We start from the raw sequence: 17,765 nt of genomic DNA, 5'->3' as shown, positions 1-17,765 counted from the left end.
CACCCTTTTGCCTAATTGGTCCAGTTCATTACCGCACAGTACGCCACAGAGGAAGTGCTTCATCTGGATCCTTTCGGCTATTTGGTTTTGCAATATGCTGGTTTTTGGTGGGGCATAAATTTCTGAGCCGGATTCGTCTGTTCCTAAGCAACTTTGATTTGTGGAAGGGAGGCTATCACCGATTTTATTGCCCTGCAGCACAAGGACATCTCCTATCATGCTGGAAACATTGCACTGATAGGATCTGTACATCATCAGCACTAAAAAACAACCCAACCCGCCCCCCACCCACATATTTTCAACGGAGTTTAAGTTCACAACCCTTTGAACTGATGTCCGCTGCAGATGATTTTTTAACGATCCCACAACAGGCCAAACTTTGTTGAATAATGCATGATCCCTTGTAAGAAACACTTTCCTGCTAAGTCTGCAGAGACATACTGACGTGAGAACAGAGCTGTTGTAATCTTTGGCTTAGGGTATGTTTTCTTAGCTTATCAGCATCCTCACGTGTACGTGGGTCATTTATTTCACTCCCCAAATAAAAACAGCAATCACTGTCACTGTTCTCAGAGCACAAATGTACGACATGAAAAAGAGAAATAGATTTCTGACCTTTTTATTTTGTCAGCAGTTTAAAGCGCTCTGTACTGTAACCACAGCCAAGTTGACCCCCGTCCCCGAAATTCACAGTGAATTCAATTAAAGCAGCTCGGACGCCTCCATCAGTCACTGAACAACCTGCAGTTCTCATACGGTGTTTGCTGCTTTAAAAGAAAACACGAGAGAACCTCTGGAAGAAAAAAACACACATTTCTTTCTTTCCTGGCACAAAGTCAGACGAGTTGGAGACTACGCTCAGTTTAGCCTGTTAACTGATACAGCAGGTGGCCTGAGGCTTGAACACAAAGCACATTTCAATCAGTGAATTTTGATGATCGTGAACAAACTTTCTTCAAATGGTTTTCTTTCCCTGCTTGATTGCACTTGTAAACTGCAAGAAACTTTCGCCAGAGCCAATTTGTCAAGTCTTCCGCACGGTACACAGATGTTTTCAAAGCCCACCATCAGCCATCGTGCAGCTAATTTAGATTCTCCCTATCAACAGCTACAACTCTGAAAAATGCCTTTCACGTGTGACTACTTGAGGAGTTCATCAAACCTTTGCTGAGCTTATCCAAAGCTGGTTCTTTGGAGCTCGGGTTGCTCAACATCACGTCGAGTCCAAGATATCTGACAGCTAAGATTGAGTGTGTGATTGCCAGAGACAAGCAGAGGAATCTGCCAGAAATTTTGCAACAAGCTCCAGTTAGAGGAGAGAGTTTAGTAATGGTGGTCCCTGTTCAGAGAGCGTCAGAAAGGTGCTGAAAACTGAAAGAAGAAGAAATACTCGGGCCAGAAGGAGCATAAAGACCCACTGGCTGTGGCTTTCCCACAGCATAACAGCTGTAATGAAACGCAGTCTCTTTCAGGACACCGAACGGTGTTTCCTCTGCAAACTGGAGAGGCTGGCTTAATCCTGAGCTCATCACACTGCTCTCCACCAGCTTCCCCTCATCTTCAATGATGGCGACATGCTGTGCTTCAGTATTCTTTATTGTTCAGTACTGCAGTGCATTATCACCATTGCTCTTATTCCATATATTCTCAATGTCAGCCACATCCTTTAGTTCACTCCAGTGCCAAATAAAATGTAATGAAGTCAATGACAGAGCGTAACATCAGTATAACAGTGGGAGTCTTATATATGGATGAGAAAAGAAGCTTCTTCCTCATCCATAACTGTAATAACCAAAAAAGAATCAAATTTTGAATGACTGTGAAATTATTATATACATTCCTTCTCAATAAATAGGTGCATTTAATATTAAATTAATATTTCTTTACAGATACATGGTATATACAGGTACATCCATTCAAAAACAACCAACGGCGTCCGTCGATGACAGCGAGAACAACAGAAAGTAGAAACACTAGAAACACAACCACGTTCTCATGACTGCTGTGGGTTTGAAGGCACTTCCTTGGCACCACGTCGATCCTTCTTCTGTTATTCTGGGACCTGCAATCAAAAGAAAATACAAAACCTCGATGAGGATGAACCATCACTCCTTCCTGCATCCTTTCAGACTGCATGTTTGCTTGTGGCTCCCAGAGTTTGTAGAATGGGAGGCAGAGCGTCTTCTGTGGAAGCAGCTCCCACTGTGGATCCAGGAGATAGACACCCCCAGCGTACATGCAAGTTCAGGCTTTTCCTTACAGTTAGGATCAGGTGACCCTGAGGCATCCTTTAGTTCAGCTGGAACAGGCTCCTTTTCACTCCCCACGTGTTTGTGCACCACTGCTGCACGCCATTACACTGCTTCTTCTTCTTCCTGTCTCCCACGCTCTATTTCTTTTCTATTTGCAAACGTGATGGTTTTCAGAAGCTCCTCTGCTAACAGTTAACGACTGCTAGGCTAGCTACAGTAGATTTGTTCATTACTAAAATTTTGCAAATCAGATTTTCCCTGCAAGGCAAACAGAAGAAGGCTAAGACGCCCCCGCAAAGCAGGAACTGTATTTAGAAAACTAAAACTAGAAAACTAATTATACTTCCACGTTCACCTCCAACACCTCCATGCAAATTTTTGTTGTTTTCCACTCAACGATGTAATTCTGCTAACATCTCTATTAAGAAATGACCAGAATGACGACATAACGAATCCTTTAATATTCCCTCTGATTGTTACATTTGTCAGATTTCGCCGACAGGATCTTATTATCTGATTCACTTGAGAAACTGAATACCTGGGATGTGTCAGCCTCTTCAAATTTATAATCACCAACTCCACTACAGAAAAATCCAATGAACCAAGATGACCGCTTGTAGAGATGAACTGTAAGAGCAATCACTCTCCAGCTAATTTCCTGTACTGAATGTGTGCGTTTACGCTGCAGCATTTAGACAGCAGTGAACCCTTCAGACCTGCTGTCACAGAAGATCAATTTTAAAAAGGCCTGACAACGACAGCGTCGTAAATTACTCCACTGATGTCCGTCCTCTGTCCTGAGAGCGGTCGTATTAATAGATTTAGTGTGAGGAAGTACACGAGTGGCGTTTCTCCCACGAACGTCGGGAAGCAGTGACGTTCATGGAAAAAGACTATACACACACACACACACACACACACACACACACACACACACACACACACACACATATATATATATATATATATATATATATATATATATATGTATTTTTACTTTAACCCCTCTGTTGTTGTGGATGCAGGAGACCACGGGTGAAGTCTTATTATCTCTGTGTGCCATTTCCTCACATGTGCTTGACAACATGAATTACATGCTCTAATGTGCATGTTTGGCATAAAGAGAACTGAATGTATAAAATCTGCATCTCTGTTCTTTCTGACTCTCACTCCACTACAGACCTAAATTTAAACCCTGTTCTGACAGGCTAGCATGTCATCAAAGCATACAGTCTTCTTACGTAAAGAAATGTTGAATTTAACATTTCTACTTACGTGAAAAATCCCCCCCCCCCCCCCCCCCAGCTCTGTATCACACATTCAATTAAACTGACCAAAAGCAACAAAGACCTCTGAATTAATATTTCTGTCTTCTTTAACATCGTTTATTGTCTATTCAGAGGATGATGACAACAAATGATGACAGTCAGGAAAGCAGGAAAAACTTACATGCAATATCTAGGACTGCATGCAGAGTGGACTCATTGCTAATCGTGTTAGCAATCTCGCACATCGTTTGTAATCTGGGGAGAAAAACATGATGTTAATATAACGCCTCCCTGGTAACCATATCAGTAAAAAACAAACATGAAACGTTTTGATTTGTGGTAAAAATAGTAACGTAGACATGAGGTCTCAGGTTCACAGTGAAATACTTGTTAAACCGTGTTCTGCTGTGGCATCTATAGTAAAGTATACTTAACTTACTGGTAAAAGATAAAAAGCCAATTATATGTATGTATGTCTGTGTATATATATACATACACATACATATATAAAAAGAAATAGACCTAAGAGAAGGTTCTGAGCGCTGCTGCCACATGATAACTCCTGAAATACAGAGTCCCGTTTTCTGACCCTGACATCTGTAATATCTGCGTGACATGAACTGCGTCCCACAATCCTCTGGGCCAACCCAGCATCCTGTATGTGATCCATTGGCCAGCATTGTCTCACTATTGTCAGGCTTTAAATAAACTTCCTTAACCTCGGGACAATCCTGATTATGTGATGTAGTTTGATGCCTGTTTGACTCGGTCACATGTGTGAAAGGCATCAGGAAGAGGAGGAGCTTCTCGCTCTAATTTATTGTGTGACAAACGCACACCACCCAGCATTACCGTCTGCACTCACTGATGTCTGTGGACGGTTTCCTCATAATTCCCATATCATTAATATCCCAGAAGGAAGACCGGGATTTTCATAATACATCACCAAATTGTCTTAACAACAGAATCAAATAATAAAACATCGTGTTTGAGCTTTGAAATCCCTGCAGCGCGTTAGCTCTGTTTACTTTTACTAGAAACCCTCGGCGTTATCGTGTACAGCTCAAGTGTCAAACTCGTTTTATTTCAATGCTGCGTGTGCGCAGGTTTGATCTCAGAAGTAAGAACGATTGCATGAGAACTTAAAAACACACTCACAGTTTTTTTACATAACGTGAACGATTCATTTCCAGTGTAGCTGCGATTTCTGCAGTCAGTCTTGTAAATCACACAGTTTAGTGTGGTACTGCAGGCCGTGGGTCACATCGCTGTCACAGAGAAGGCTGACAGTGATTCAGGCTTCTGTTTGGACGGCCGCTCTGATATGATCCCCTATTCATTAGGGGTGGGGGAAAAATCGATACTGTGTAGTATCGTATATTTTGTTTGCTGATAATGTATCGATGCAGGGACGGCACAAATCGATATTTTGTTACAGAAAAAGTTTGTGCTCTGACTTCAGAGCATGTTGATCCTTTTTCTGAGCAACAATCCTGACGCTGTCCAAATGTGTTTAACTGTTTTTTGGCAGCAATAAACATGACAGTTTACTTATTTTAATTTAAGACATGTTTTATTTTAATTACGTTTAAAACTTTTTTATTTAATGTAAAATTACATTTTGTTTTAATTTACTTTCAAATTCTTCAGTTGCTGAAGGGGCTGCATAGTTTTCATATTGCATAGTTCAGAATAGCTGTAATTGTACCAGATGGTTTCAGTTAAGTTGGACTAGACTGTAATACAAACCGTTCAGTTTGTCAACAATAAAACTGAGATGAGAGAAAGACTGAGTGTGAGACTTTGATATTAGATAAAATTAATATTGATGAAGTTTACCTTTATGGACAGAATCTGAATATCGCAAAATATTTTAAAAAATTGCAATAATATCGTATCGTGCGTTAAGTATTGTGATAATATCGTATCGTGGGATGTTTGGTGATTCCCACCTCTACTATCTATGCTTCTGGCATAAATACAGATACGATATCCCTCAATCACTACAGTTTTTACTCCCTAAATGTTAGCCAGCGGTGGTGTATATCCCCCTCATCCACAAATCAAAATGACTTTATAATTTAAGAACAGTTTAAAGCAATAAAGTTTGTCTTATTAAGCACAGAGTTTAGCACTCATAAACTGAACTCGGATCAGGTTTGACTGGTAGTTGATTTAAATGTCATAGTGTGACAACTCCAACCCAAACAAACTGTTAAGACGTTACAGTAAACCCGTAAAAGCAGGTTTTGAGGAAGCGCAGAGATCATCGAGCACATCAGCAGAAACAGAACAGGAGAAGAAGTCATACATACATGCTGGTGTCGAGCAGTCCCTCGTGTTGTGATAAACTCTATGAAAGTGTGTTTTGCACTCCGATGAGAACTTGACTGGTCCTGCTTAACAGAAAAAGGTCTCATCAGATAAAGCAATCATTTTTGAATCTTATTTGCAGGTGTAATTAAGCTTACAGTTAATGTGAACAGACATGTGCTAACTAAAGCTGGACCTGGCCTTAGTGTGCAGGGGAATCGAGTCTTCAATTAGAAGCACATCTAACATTTAAGCTTCCAGATTTTCACATCACTCATGAACCCTGCACATAGTTCCTGAGACAAATAATCAGCTTAATGTGCCGCTGCCTTCAGCTTAATACTGTCAGCTTCAGACCATGTGCTGTTTCTCAGCACTGCTGCCCTACAAGCAACCCTTTCTTAACTTACTGCAGCCCCCAGTGTTCGTGATGTTTTCTATGACCTGAGCAGACTGCATGCTGGCTTGGAAAGAAAAGGATTTTTTCACAGGGGCAAAAGGAGGAATTTGCACTGGATTAGTGCCATCAATGCTGGGACAGTTAGTTGTCAGAAACAAACGGTCTTGCATTAGAGACAGAGTTTGTGCTCCTAGTGTCGTCTTTGGTTTCTTACCTCCAAAATGCTCAATGATTTTCTCTTTCATGTTTGCATCTCTGGAAAAGATTTCTGGAAAAGAAACTCACTGTTAGCTTCTCACCATCTGAGCAAAGTTATGCATGAACCACAGTGACGGAGGGATCGTCAGTGTTAACAGTCTCCCTCCTGCATCCTGCATTATGTTTCAAGAATCTCAGCAGTGTCGCTGCTTTACGTGACGATGCACAGCTGCTTTGCATTATTAATAACTTTGAAATGTTTTTGGATTTTACTGCACACGTCCCAACTGCAGAATCATAAATGAACATTATTCATTCTCTATTAAGTTCCTCAGATGTGCACCAAATGTAGTTTTTCTCCAACTGATTGACACACTCGTGTTTTTGTCCACGGTTTGCACTCTGAGGAAATTTTGTGTATTCATAAAGACACCAAGGACCTCTGTTTGTATTAACTGTCCATCCAGGCAACACAATGGCCATGCTTACAGGCTAAAGAGATTATTTTATGGGAGTTTAATGCCCATCAGAAGAAGTAAGTAGCTACATTAACCCTCCAGCAAGAGATTTGTGCAATGCTCTACGGGGGGATAAATATGGAAGAAAATCACTTAGATGCACTAAGAAAAATCACAGAGAATATTACAAAATTAATTTAGGAAGACGGACAGAAGACAACCCATAAGAGCAACACGGGTCAGGTTTTCAGGGTCTACATATGTGGAGGATTAGTGAATGTGTCGACACTGTTTTTAGCTGCCAGTCCTAAACTGTAACGATGTAACAGATAAAACCAGCTAGAAAATAAGTGCCTGGCTTCATGGCGTGTTTCTTGAAACAACCGTAGCTGTAGAGGAAGAGGTGAGTGTGCCGCACACATCAGTGGATTTATCGATGTTTCTCTTTCCTCCTCGTTGTGTTCAAAACATCCATCCTTGCGTGACCACAAATCTTTGGTAGCGTTGCACGCACCGCTTGCTAATGTGCTGCTTTTTATATCCTCAAAAGATGAATTCCATCCAGTCAGTGGTCTGAAAGGTACTTTTCCAACTGCATGAGCTGGAGCCAAGATTTTAAGCTGTATAACGCCTGCACAACATCTCTACGACAGGATCTAATTGATAGTGGTGTTGGACACAGTCTGATATTGGAAATAAACAGCACATTATGTTAACTTAGCCCTTAATATACTCCCACACATACCAGTGAGGCACAGCCCTCGACTACTCTCTGAGTCTGTTAAAGCGATAAAAACAGTTGCATAAAAGGATTTTCTGGATTCCTTTTCTTTATCACATTCGAGCGCACCTTCTTTGCCAGGTTTTAGATATTTGAAGAGTTGCAGCATTAATGCAGATTTACTGAAATGTCTGAGACGACTCAGTTTTAGTAAAAATCCTGTTAAATGTCGCAAGGGCAACATTCAGTAACATGCTCTGGATAGTCTTCCCAGATAAATAAAGTCCAGTGTTTATAGTCTCCTCATACAGGCTCTTCATTCCATAACGGTCAAAAAAGTATTTTAGTTAGAGTATCACTGATGCAATGCCGTGTACGTGACACAGCACAACCAGTCTGCTTTATCTGCTCTGTCTGCAGACGTGAATGTGACCGGAGATGCTTTCCAGGACACTACAGCGCCTGTGTGCATGTTGGGCGCTCATCACTCACGTTAAAGAGTCCAATCATACTGAATGACTCATTCACAAGTTTAGCATCACCATGCCCCTCCTACCTTAATTAGCCTATCCACATCTCCATCTGTCCAACAGTCAGTTAAACACGTGTTGAAGAAACATGGTCAGAAAACAGGTCTTCAAAATGAAGCACACCTGCATTGTGTTCATGGAAACCACTTTAAATTTAGCTGGACACTTGAGGCCAGACGGATGTGGATGCTGACCTCTCTGAGCACCAGTGACACACAAAATTACAAAATTTAACTCGAACAAACCAGTTTCCATTCAGCTAAAAGAAGCTCTTGAATAAGGCGTGCAGCACTGCCCAGAACACTGACAGCTGTCCCCAACTGTAAAATGGGGATTATGCCTTCATCATCAGAACCTAAAAATAAATCTTATCAGCTTACCTGAGAGTCTACTGTTATCCAGCCTAGGGACATAGAAAGGCTTTTCCCGGGAGGAGAACTTCATGTCTTGTGCTGAAGTGAAGAGTCCACTGCTACAGCGCCTGGAGATGGGTTTCTCCCGTTGCTGGCTGTCTCTGATAACCTGTAAGATTAGATCCAACAGGGTCCTTCGTTCTTTCTGCTTGTCCTCCTTGCTGTCCATACACTGACCCGAAGTGATGAGCAGAAAGAAGATAGTGAGCAGTACGTGCCATTTCCTTTCCACCTGCATGACTTTACTGTCTGAAAGCATGAGCAGACGGGTTTTGTTACACGAAAGTCATTACACGAAAAGAAATGCCTCATTTGTTTGACTGGACTGACCAAAAACACACTTGGACAGTTTGCATTATGATTTACATGAAGGGACGAATCAGCACTGATATTTGAAGTCCTTCACATTTTCATTATTACAGCAAAATTAATAAAATCTGCATGTTGGAGATAAAATAGGTAACTTCTAAAAAATCTCCACTTTCCCCTTGTTTAATACAAGAGTAACGCAAATGCATTTAATTGAACTTCAAACTTACTAGTTTAGGAGTTAAAGATGCTTATGTCCTGGAGGGTGGACACAGTTGTCTTCAGCAAATTCTTCCGATCCGATAGGAGAGAAAGCCAACAGACTGTGCTCACCACAGTCTTTCTTGAAATAATGCGTTCCTATTTATACGAGGAGCCACCTTCTTGAAGGTAATACAATCGATTTTGAGTGGGTGGTAAAGCAATGTTGACATCTTTGGTGTAATTTCTTCCAGTGGCACTCCCTCACTTAGGCATGAGCCACTCCTTTACGCACCAAAAACATCACTAGTTGTAGTTGAACGGGACAGGCTACTTGCAAATAAAAACGACCCTCTTATAGATGCAATAATGGGCGAAGATCTGAAAAAGTCCCCCGTGCACTATAACTTCCATTAAAAAAGAAAGAAAAAAACCCGACAAAGACCGTGGCGCGGAAGCGCACGAGTGTCCACTTTTCCAAAAAGAGCGACTTGTTGGATGTTGGGTGCAGAGAAGTGAAGAATCTGTGGGCATGTGAGCTTCTAGCTGACCTGTCAGCGTGCCGATGTTTTTGCTCACCGATGTCCAAGTCTTGTGACCGCCTAAGCGCCGCAGATATTGCGCCTCCTGGAGCAGCCATCCGGCTTTTTCCCACACATGCTGAACAGAGTCATGTCCGTGTATAACTCTAAAACTTTACCTACAGGTGTGGCAGGGTTACGGAGTGGTGTAATTAGTGGGTCGCTACATTTCAGATGCATCTGATACAGACACACCTGCTGACTCAGCTGCTGGAACTGTGACTCCAATCCAGTTTAAAATACAAAGTTTGTATGAGTGTAACAATGAGGCAAATCTATTAATGCGTGAAGTCTTCAGATTGATTCATTGTTTCATGTGTAATCAGTTATTAACAGGCTTCTATTTGTGCTTACAGAGATCCACGTTTGCACTTTGCATGCATTCACGTCACCTAGTTGCGTAAAGAGCTCATGTGGAAGCTTTAGATGTGCATTTCGTCATTCGATGTTTATTGGTGGTTTAAAAAGCACAGGAGGAGGAAGATGACATTACTGTTTTTATTATTGTTGTTGGTGTAGATGTTTATATGTTTTTATATTAATTGTGGAGAAGAAGCACTGTGCGTCAGGTGTTGGTCCCCATCGCTTAGCTTTACCTGAACATAACCACTGTCTTCTGGGGCGCTCAACTGGAGCCCAAAGGTATCTTGACACCTTTGGAGGGTATGCGGAGCGAAACACGACTTTCAACGCGGACAGACTTCCTGTGTTACTGTTACTATGGAAACAGACCACGCACTGAAGGCTGAGCTAACGTTAGCTGTAGCTAACCTTGGTTTAGTTTCGGCTCCGTGGGACCTTTCTTTGGTTAGAGACACGTTTTCTATCTAAATATGTCGCAAAGGTAACCTGTTCAAAAGCCACGTGCTTGTTGTTGTGAAGTGTTTAATGTTTGCTTGTTGTGCGTAAAACGTGAAAATATCTGTGCCCAGTAAGTCAAACTAAAGAAAGTATCACAGCAGGGATATTTCAAATTTAGCAGCATATTTGATCACAGAATAAATAAAGGGTCTTATTATTATTGTCAATCCCAATGAGTAATGAGACTCCAGCTGAATAGCAGCGCTGACACGTGTGCTGGTTTCTGCTCTTTAAATATTTAGCTTTGTTGTTATTCGCATTTGCAAGTCATGATCGTTTATTCTTGTTATTCTTTGAACAATCACTAACCTGCATTATGTACCTTTCAGGATTCTCACTCACAGACTGTTCGTTCTGGCACAAACTCATCAGATTGCTTCCACTTTTTCAGGACATACAACCAGCTGTGGGCAGATGCCCAGTTAGAGCTGAGCTGTCTGCTAGAAGAAGAACTACCAGCTGAGCCCCCGGGCCCTGAAAAAGACAGAGTCGTTTTCTTCCAGCGTCTGGCCGTGCTTTTTGTGCGCTACACCCAAATCTTCAGACAGCTGGAGAAAGCCTATGACCTGGTGGTCCACCCTCAGAAGAGGAGATTTATTCACTCAGCTCTTGAAAGTGTGATGGGAAGAGTGTTAGAGCTGAAAAATGAAATGGTGGAGAAAGAGTTTTCAGAGTACCACTACATGGATGATGTGCTTCATGATTTGAAGCTCATACCTGTACGTTTGATTTCTGAGTTCAAGATAAAACCAAAATAAGCTTCTGCACACCGGCGCCCAGGGCCAACATAGTAACCACTGTTTACTCTGATGTCCTGTTAGGCCGACCTCGAGATCCCCATCCCTCGCTACTTTCACAGTGAACGCAGCAAAGAGGTGCAGCAAAGAAAGGCCATGCTGACTGACATCCTGAAAATGGCGGAGGTCACTGAAACTCCTGAGGTGAGTGGAAAAGCAGCCAAATCTTTTAAAGCCCTGAAACTTTCTCGCTTAATTTGTTCCTGTCATTTTGTTACACGCTTATGCAACAACTGTTACATTTAATGAGCCGGCGTCATGCAGAAGGTGTTCCCGTACTTTTGTCTGTTCTATTTTTGTCCCCACAGCCTGTAATGGCCAAGAAGATGAGTCAAGAGGAGGCAGTGAAGATTATTCAAGTGGCAGAGCGGGCACGACAAGGACGTGAAAGGGCAAAGTTCAACATGGAAAACTTAAATATGAACACCATGTACAGGATCAAGGAACCTGGAGCAGAAAGTGCTGAATCCGCTGCAGTCTGCATCCAAAAGGTCCATCGTTACTCACACACCACGTGTCACGTGCCATCTTCTTTTTCTGTGCAAGCACTCGTTCATGCTCACAGGTACAATTGAATGTACTCGCAGGTGTGGAAGGGCTACGTGCAGAGGAAGAGGACAAAAACTGCCAGAGAGGAGGAGATGATTCTTCTGGGAATGGTGGGTAAAATGCGGCTTCATCAAGATACTTTTTAATGTTTATAAGAAAACACTAGAGTGCTGAATTTTTGTTCTAGAATATGGATCCAAAGTATGAGGAGCCACGCCCTGCGGAAATGACGGCCCAGGCCATCGCGGCTTCCACACGAGTAAAACAGATGGAGCACGAGGAGGCTTACCAAAAGGCCACAGTGGATGTCATGAACCAACTACGGGATGTGGAAGGGGACGACATGAGCAAAAGCATGAAGGTGCAAATTCAGCAGTGGTTCACTGAGTGCCGGTAAGCTGGCAGAGAGTTTGTTTCCATGATTTTTCCCTCTGGTCACGGAGCTTTTTCACACTTGGTGGGTTTAGTTTCACGTTTGAATCTTCGATGTTTTAGCAATGCTACAGGAACATTTCCAGACTACCCAGATGAAGAAGATGGAGGTTCTGCCCTCATTTTTGCTGAAAAGACCCCTCAGCAGGTAGAATCCAGTCTGATTTAAAGGTTTTATTCGTGCTTTAATATTGTTCGTAAACAGTGGCGTTGGTGGGTTTTTTAGTTGTTGGAAGAATTTGCTGCAAAAGAAGAAGAAGAGGCCAACGCCAAAGCTAAAGGAAAAGAAGAAAAGAAGGAAAAGGGGAAAAGTGACAAGAGGAAGGAAGACGAGGAGGTGGGGAGACACCGCTGTTTTTAATTTAGTAGAACAATCTGTAAAATGATTATTACTGTATCTTAGATAAGAATATAGCAAAATATTGAGCTCAATCAAAGCAAAACCAAACGCTTCACTTTGTGTTCATCGCTGTAACTGCATCACGATCAGGTGGAGGAGGCAGGGCTGAAGATGCTGCCTTCTGCATTTCTGCTGGACCTCGAAGTTGAAAGTAAAATCTACGCAGGTACGGTCCAGCGCCAAACACTGACAGTTTGTTTAAATGTTAAAAACCTTTAACACTAAAACTCGTGATTCACATCCAGTTTGCAACAAAGCGTAAAGGTTTTTGTTTGTTTTGGCCAATCATGAGTCTTTGTGAGTATCACAGTTTATCCTGATGCATGCTGAGTCATGCAGGTAAGTAACTCTGTAAGTTCTGTTCATCTGGACGTTTTCAGTTTCGTCACTCATCCAGGTGACTTCTTCAGCCTCCAAGTGACGAGCCGCTTCCCCCACGCTGCGTCCTGATGAGCAGCGCCAACCTTTCACGCGCATACTTAGAGTCTGCATCTTTGTCATCCTCAGACTTTTGGCACAATCGCAGTGAGTACGGAAACTTTAACCAAATGCACGACCCGGAGCTGATCAAGGAAGAAAAGAGGAAAGTCATTGAGGCGGAAATTCGAGTGAAGGTGCGGCGAAGGCTCCAGCACACGAGCCAACATTGTAAAAGCAATTCTTGGCTCATTTCACAGCAAAACACCCGTTTGCTTCTGCTTAGCCTTAAATTAACATTTCGTTTGGTCTTAACAGAGAGTTCGATGCAATGCTTGGGTTTGCCTCACTCACTGGTGATGTTTTGCTCGCACCAGGTCGATGAGCAGATGAGACACGAACTGGCTGAGTGGAAGCTGTCTGTGGATAAAGACAAGGGCGGTAAGACGAAAGCAAACGCCAAGGTACCTGACTGAGAGACGGCGGCCGCAGTTTACGCTGATTCCTTGAAGCGTGTTGCTGATTGTGTTTGTTTCTGCAGAAGAAGAAAGGCTCTAAGAGTGGAAAGAAGAAGAAAAAGGAAAAAGACCTGACGGCTGATCGGTGAGGTCACGCGCAGCCTGATTGGATGTTCAGCACAATGCAGAAGAGATTTCATCTTTTATTCACATCTGTAGGACTCTGCAGTCTCTGTGTCGGGAGCTGGTGGAGCAGGGCTTACTGAAGCAGACACGTAATGTTCAGCTGCAGGATTTCTTGGGTAAGACACGACACACTGTGACAGAAATGCTTTTGTCTAATTGTAACTTGTTTTTGTGTGCTTGTGCATGATGTGCTGGTACTCCACAGGAAGTTCACCACTGAGCTGTGTTAAGTAGAAACTATGGCGCGTGGATGTGCTGCCCTCTTCTGGCTCGCGTTGCTAAAACTAATCTCACGCAGTCGTTCGATGTAATGTTGATGATTTTGCACCGACTGTCTATATTCATACGTCACAGTTCAGTTAAGTACAGATTAAATAAAATGCTGTAACTTATTACATCATTTTATATCCCAGCCTTTGTTAAGGTGAGATTTATTCACTGATTATGGTTTTGCAGAACATTTGTATTGTGTCGATGTGAAACTAACAAACAGGTGACTTGCTGCATACTCCCTAGGCGACTATAGCTACCTGGGGACCACGCTGAGGCAACACGACATTGAGCCCATGCCGTCATTGTCAGATGTGCGACAAGTCATATCTCTGTACGCAGTTCTGCCGTTAGGTATTAAAGCCAGCACCAATCTTTCACATCAACGGGACAGAAAACATCTGTAGTTTGAAATAACATGCGCGTCACTTTCAGGCTCTCAGGTGGTACACGAGAAGGCTCCTCTGATAAAGTCGGTCCTGCTGGTCGGACCCACAGGTGTGGGTAAAAAGATGCTGGTCCATGCGGTTTGCCACGAGACGGGCGCCTGCCTGTTTGATCTGTCTCCCCTGAACACAGCCGGAAAGTACCCAGGCAAGAGCGGGCTCGCCATGATGCTTCACATGGTGTTTAAGGTGAAACGGCCAACCGCAATCAATGCTTTTAATCTCGCGTGTGCAGCACAAATGAGAAGAATTTGGTGATTTAAAGACTTTAAAAAGGTAAAATCAGACTGCATTCAGATTTTTCTGTCATTATCTTAAAGACTCAAAGTTATGAAGGCAGAACCTTAATGAACTTACATGACAAACTGGTTAATGTCAAGCAGAATAAAGAAGCCAGTGCATAGAAAAATGCAGCGTGAGTGTAACCCAAATAAGGCGGAAGAAAGAGGGCTGAGGCTCACAGACTAGAGTGCATCTAAAGACAGGCTTGTGTTCAGCTGGCGTAGCAGCAGAAATGACCCACATCACCATGAACATTTGCATCCTGCTAAGTTCCTCCTGATCGTTTACAGGTTGCGAGACTGATGCAGCCTTCAGTGATCTGGATCGAAGATGCAGAGAAAATGTTTTACAGGAAAATCCCCAAAGAGGAAAAAGAGGTAAAGCAGACAAAGGGATTGTCGTTGTGTACAAATGTTGTAAAGCTGATTTTTCCATGTGGTTAATAGTTGGACCCTAAGCGGCTGAAGAAAGATTTGCCCAAGTTCCTGAAGCTGATCAAAGGGGAGGATCGCGTTCTGATCATAGGAACGACTCGAGACCCGCACAGCGCCGAGATCAAGTCTCTGTGCAAAATGTTCAGCAAAATCCTCCTCATCCCAAGACCTGACTACGGCTCAAGACGCAGTAAAGACAATTAAACGTCATGTTTTTGTAATGAATGTAACGATATTTCGACGACGTTGGTGTTAAACTTGACTCTGTTTGCCTTCAGTCCTGTGGAAGCAGCTGATCAGAAAACACGGAGGTGAAGGGACCGAGGCGTTGGACCTCAGTTCTCTGGCAAAGATTTCTGACGGCTATACTCCAGGACACATCGTCCAAGTGATTCAGAGCGTTCTTACCAAACATCGAGTCTTCCAGCAGGCAAAACGACCGCTGACTGCAGCCGAGTTTATCGCCCCGTTAGCCCAGATTGACCCCGTGTTCCAGGAGGAGGAGGAGGCCCTGAAGGTAACGTGGATGTCTTTGATGTAAAGAGTAACTCAACGACAGGCTGAGAAGCAGAATATTGAAGCCCGCTTTACTCTGGCTAAAAATAGACTAAAAGTACTGCGGATCACTTTATATAAAGGTTAGACACGAGATTATTAGAGGTTGTTAAGTTACTCTTTAGGATTTGCTTACATTTACATTCTTTGACAGTATTGTTGTCACTGACATTAAAATCATAAAAGGATTTCTTTTTCCAACAGAGCTGGTATGCAAAGACGCCCCTGGGAAAGAAGAGAAGTAAAGCTGCGTCAGGAAAGGAAGAAGAAGAACCAGCTAAAGACAAAAATACCAAGAAGAAAGGAAAAAAATGATCTTTTATTTGTTGTCTTTTACTGAAGTGTGTGAGTTGTACCCTCAGTGAGGCTGACGCTGTCCTGCGTCAGTAACACACATTAAGCTGCAGTCCCTGTGTTTGCAGCCACATCAGTGAAGTTTCTCTCTTGTGCAGGAGTTACCTGTAAACAGAACGCAGTCGTTTTCAAATCATTAGCATCCTACATTTTATTGAATGCAGTAGTTTGATGATTTTCAATTTTATGTCAGTAAAATGTTTCCAAAACGTTGGGAGGTCTTTTTTTCAGTATGCACGTGGGAACAAGGACGCCCACTTCTGCAGTGCGTTCGCTTTTTCTGCGTTTCGCTCGCTTGGTGTCGGATTTTATCCTCTCAGCTTTGTCATGTTTGTTTGGGTGGATGCCAGGCCGAGACTGTGGGCTTCCATACAAAGAAGAAGATCTAGATGCAGGTTCTTCATCCTTACTTCTGAATGGCCTGTTCTCTCTGAGGTGCAGTTTGTATATATATGTAAATATGACCCTTGACCTGTCAAACTGGTGGCTGTAGCTGTGAGACTGAAGGCTAAGCTGTTATTAGATGTGCCAAGGCGGCTCAGTCAAGGACATTTAATGTTCAGGCTGTGGCTTCCTGGCTGTAGCGCTCAGTTATGAAGGTTAAGGAGATCCTCTTTTCTTTAGGTGTCACACACAAAGCCAGAGTAAAATTCATTTCCAGGGCACCGAGACGACGACAGGAGCCACATTTTAAATAATCACAGCGTGCTGCAGAGTCCTACAGTGTGCTCTTTGTTATTGCCTCTGTGTGGTGCAGAGAGTCAGGCTCAGAAGAAATGCCAAACACACGAGGGGGAGTGTTTCCAACATGATCCAGAGGCTTAGTTCAGCTGTTTCGTCAAGTTCTAAATTCCCTCGGCAGATCTTCACATTGACTTGGTTCCTTTACCGTGACTCTATTTTTAGAGTTTGTACACAAAGATCCACATTTCATCATGCAAAGCTCGTCTGTTGGACATCTTCACAGGATCAAGACATCAGAGGCTGCTCGTCTTTCATCTTCAGAAACAGCGACAGCCTTCGAGTCAGAAATACAACGAAATATTTGTTCCTACACCGACTCGATATTTTACCTGTTAAACATTGCAGTGAATGAGCTTCTGTAAACTGAGAATGGCTTCTGTGGACCACCGTTCTCCTTCGCAGTGATGACAGGTTATTTTCTGTGCCCCACAGAGATAATCTCTGCTGATACAGTTTCACTGGCACATGGGACTGTCTGTCAGACTGAGGTTTACACAATGCTGCCTGGCTCTGGCTTTCTTCTTTTTGATGAGGGATTCCCACAAATCTGAACTACGTAAAAATGGTTAAAACAATAGCATAAAGGCTGAAGCACGGTTGGCTGCTGGGCTTTGACCGTCTCATTGTAATGTTTCCTGTATTTGGTTTTTGGGGCAAACTGAGCTTTTCAGATCCCAGATGCAGCCACACAGACCATAGTTGTGGTCAAAAGGTTACATACAGTAATCACGGACATGGATGTCAGAGTAATTTGAGGTTTTAATGATTTCTTTGAACTTTTAAAAAACAAGAATTGGTGCACAAGTTTGGATTTATTCTGTGTTTTCCTTAACCCCCGCCCCAAATAACATTAGGTTAAATGTCCCTTAGCAAAATCTATCCAACCATCGTGAAATTGAGGATTTTGGAGGGTCTCCTTCTTAGGGCCTCCAGTAC

General features: G+C 42.8%; 2 protein-coding genes across 3 annotated transcripts; one reads left to right on the top strand and one right to left on the bottom strand.

Moving 5' to 3' along the window:
* Nucleotides 1-1,605: 1,605 nt before the first annotated feature.
* alkal1 (ALK and LTK ligand 1) lies at nt 1,606-9,812 on the bottom strand. Its single transcript, XM_080877058.1, has 6 exons — nt 9,093-9,812; nt 8,521-8,802; nt 6,448-6,501; nt 5,836-5,916; nt 3,702-3,775; nt 1,606-2,062 (listed from the first exon to the last, which is right to left on the bottom strand). The coding sequence occupies exons 2-5, from the start codon at nt 8,789-8,791 to the stop codon at nt 3,711-3,713; spliced, it is 471 nt and encodes a 156-aa protein (XP_080733184.1). The 5' UTR covers nt 8,792-8,802; nt 9,093-9,812; the 3' UTR covers nt 1,606-2,062; nt 3,702-3,710.
* A 540-nt stretch (nt 9,813-10,352) lies between these two features.
* Nucleotides 10,353-16,302, top strand: LOC308393353 (dynein regulatory complex protein 11). Of its 2 annotated transcripts, none has more exons than XM_080877051.1 (19): nt 10,353-10,488; nt 10,897-11,224; nt 11,327-11,446; nt 11,611-11,793; nt 11,890-11,961; nt 12,039-12,244; nt 12,347-12,431; nt 12,510-12,620; nt 12,774-12,849; nt 13,191-13,297; nt 13,478-13,564; nt 13,642-13,703; nt 13,778-13,860; nt 14,261-14,368; nt 14,450-14,649; nt 15,033-15,119; nt 15,189-15,366; nt 15,455-15,693; nt 15,936-16,302. In XM_080877051.1, exons 1-19 carry the CDS (start codon nt 10,478-10,480, stop codon nt 16,044-16,046), a joined length of 2,454 nt encoding a protein of 817 aa, XP_080733177.1. In that variant the 5' UTR covers nt 10,353-10,477; the 3' UTR covers nt 16,047-16,302. The 2 variants fall into 2 exon arrangements, with proteins under 2 accessions (XP_080733177.1, XP_080733178.1); XM_080877052.1 differs by having other exon boundaries at nt 10,379-10,451.
* The last annotated feature ends 1,463 nt before the right edge of the window (nt 16,303-17,765 follow it).

This window comes from Rhamphochromis sp. 'chilingali', assembly GCF_963969265.1.
Source record: "Rhamphochromis sp. 'chilingali' genome assembly, chromosome: 3".
Classification (NCBI taxonomy): Eukaryota; Metazoa; Chordata; class Actinopteri; order Cichliformes; family Cichlidae; genus Rhamphochromis; species Rhamphochromis sp. 'chilingali'.
The sequence above is the reverse complement of the archived record's forward strand: the minus strand, read 5'-3'. Positions and strand labels throughout refer to the sequence as shown.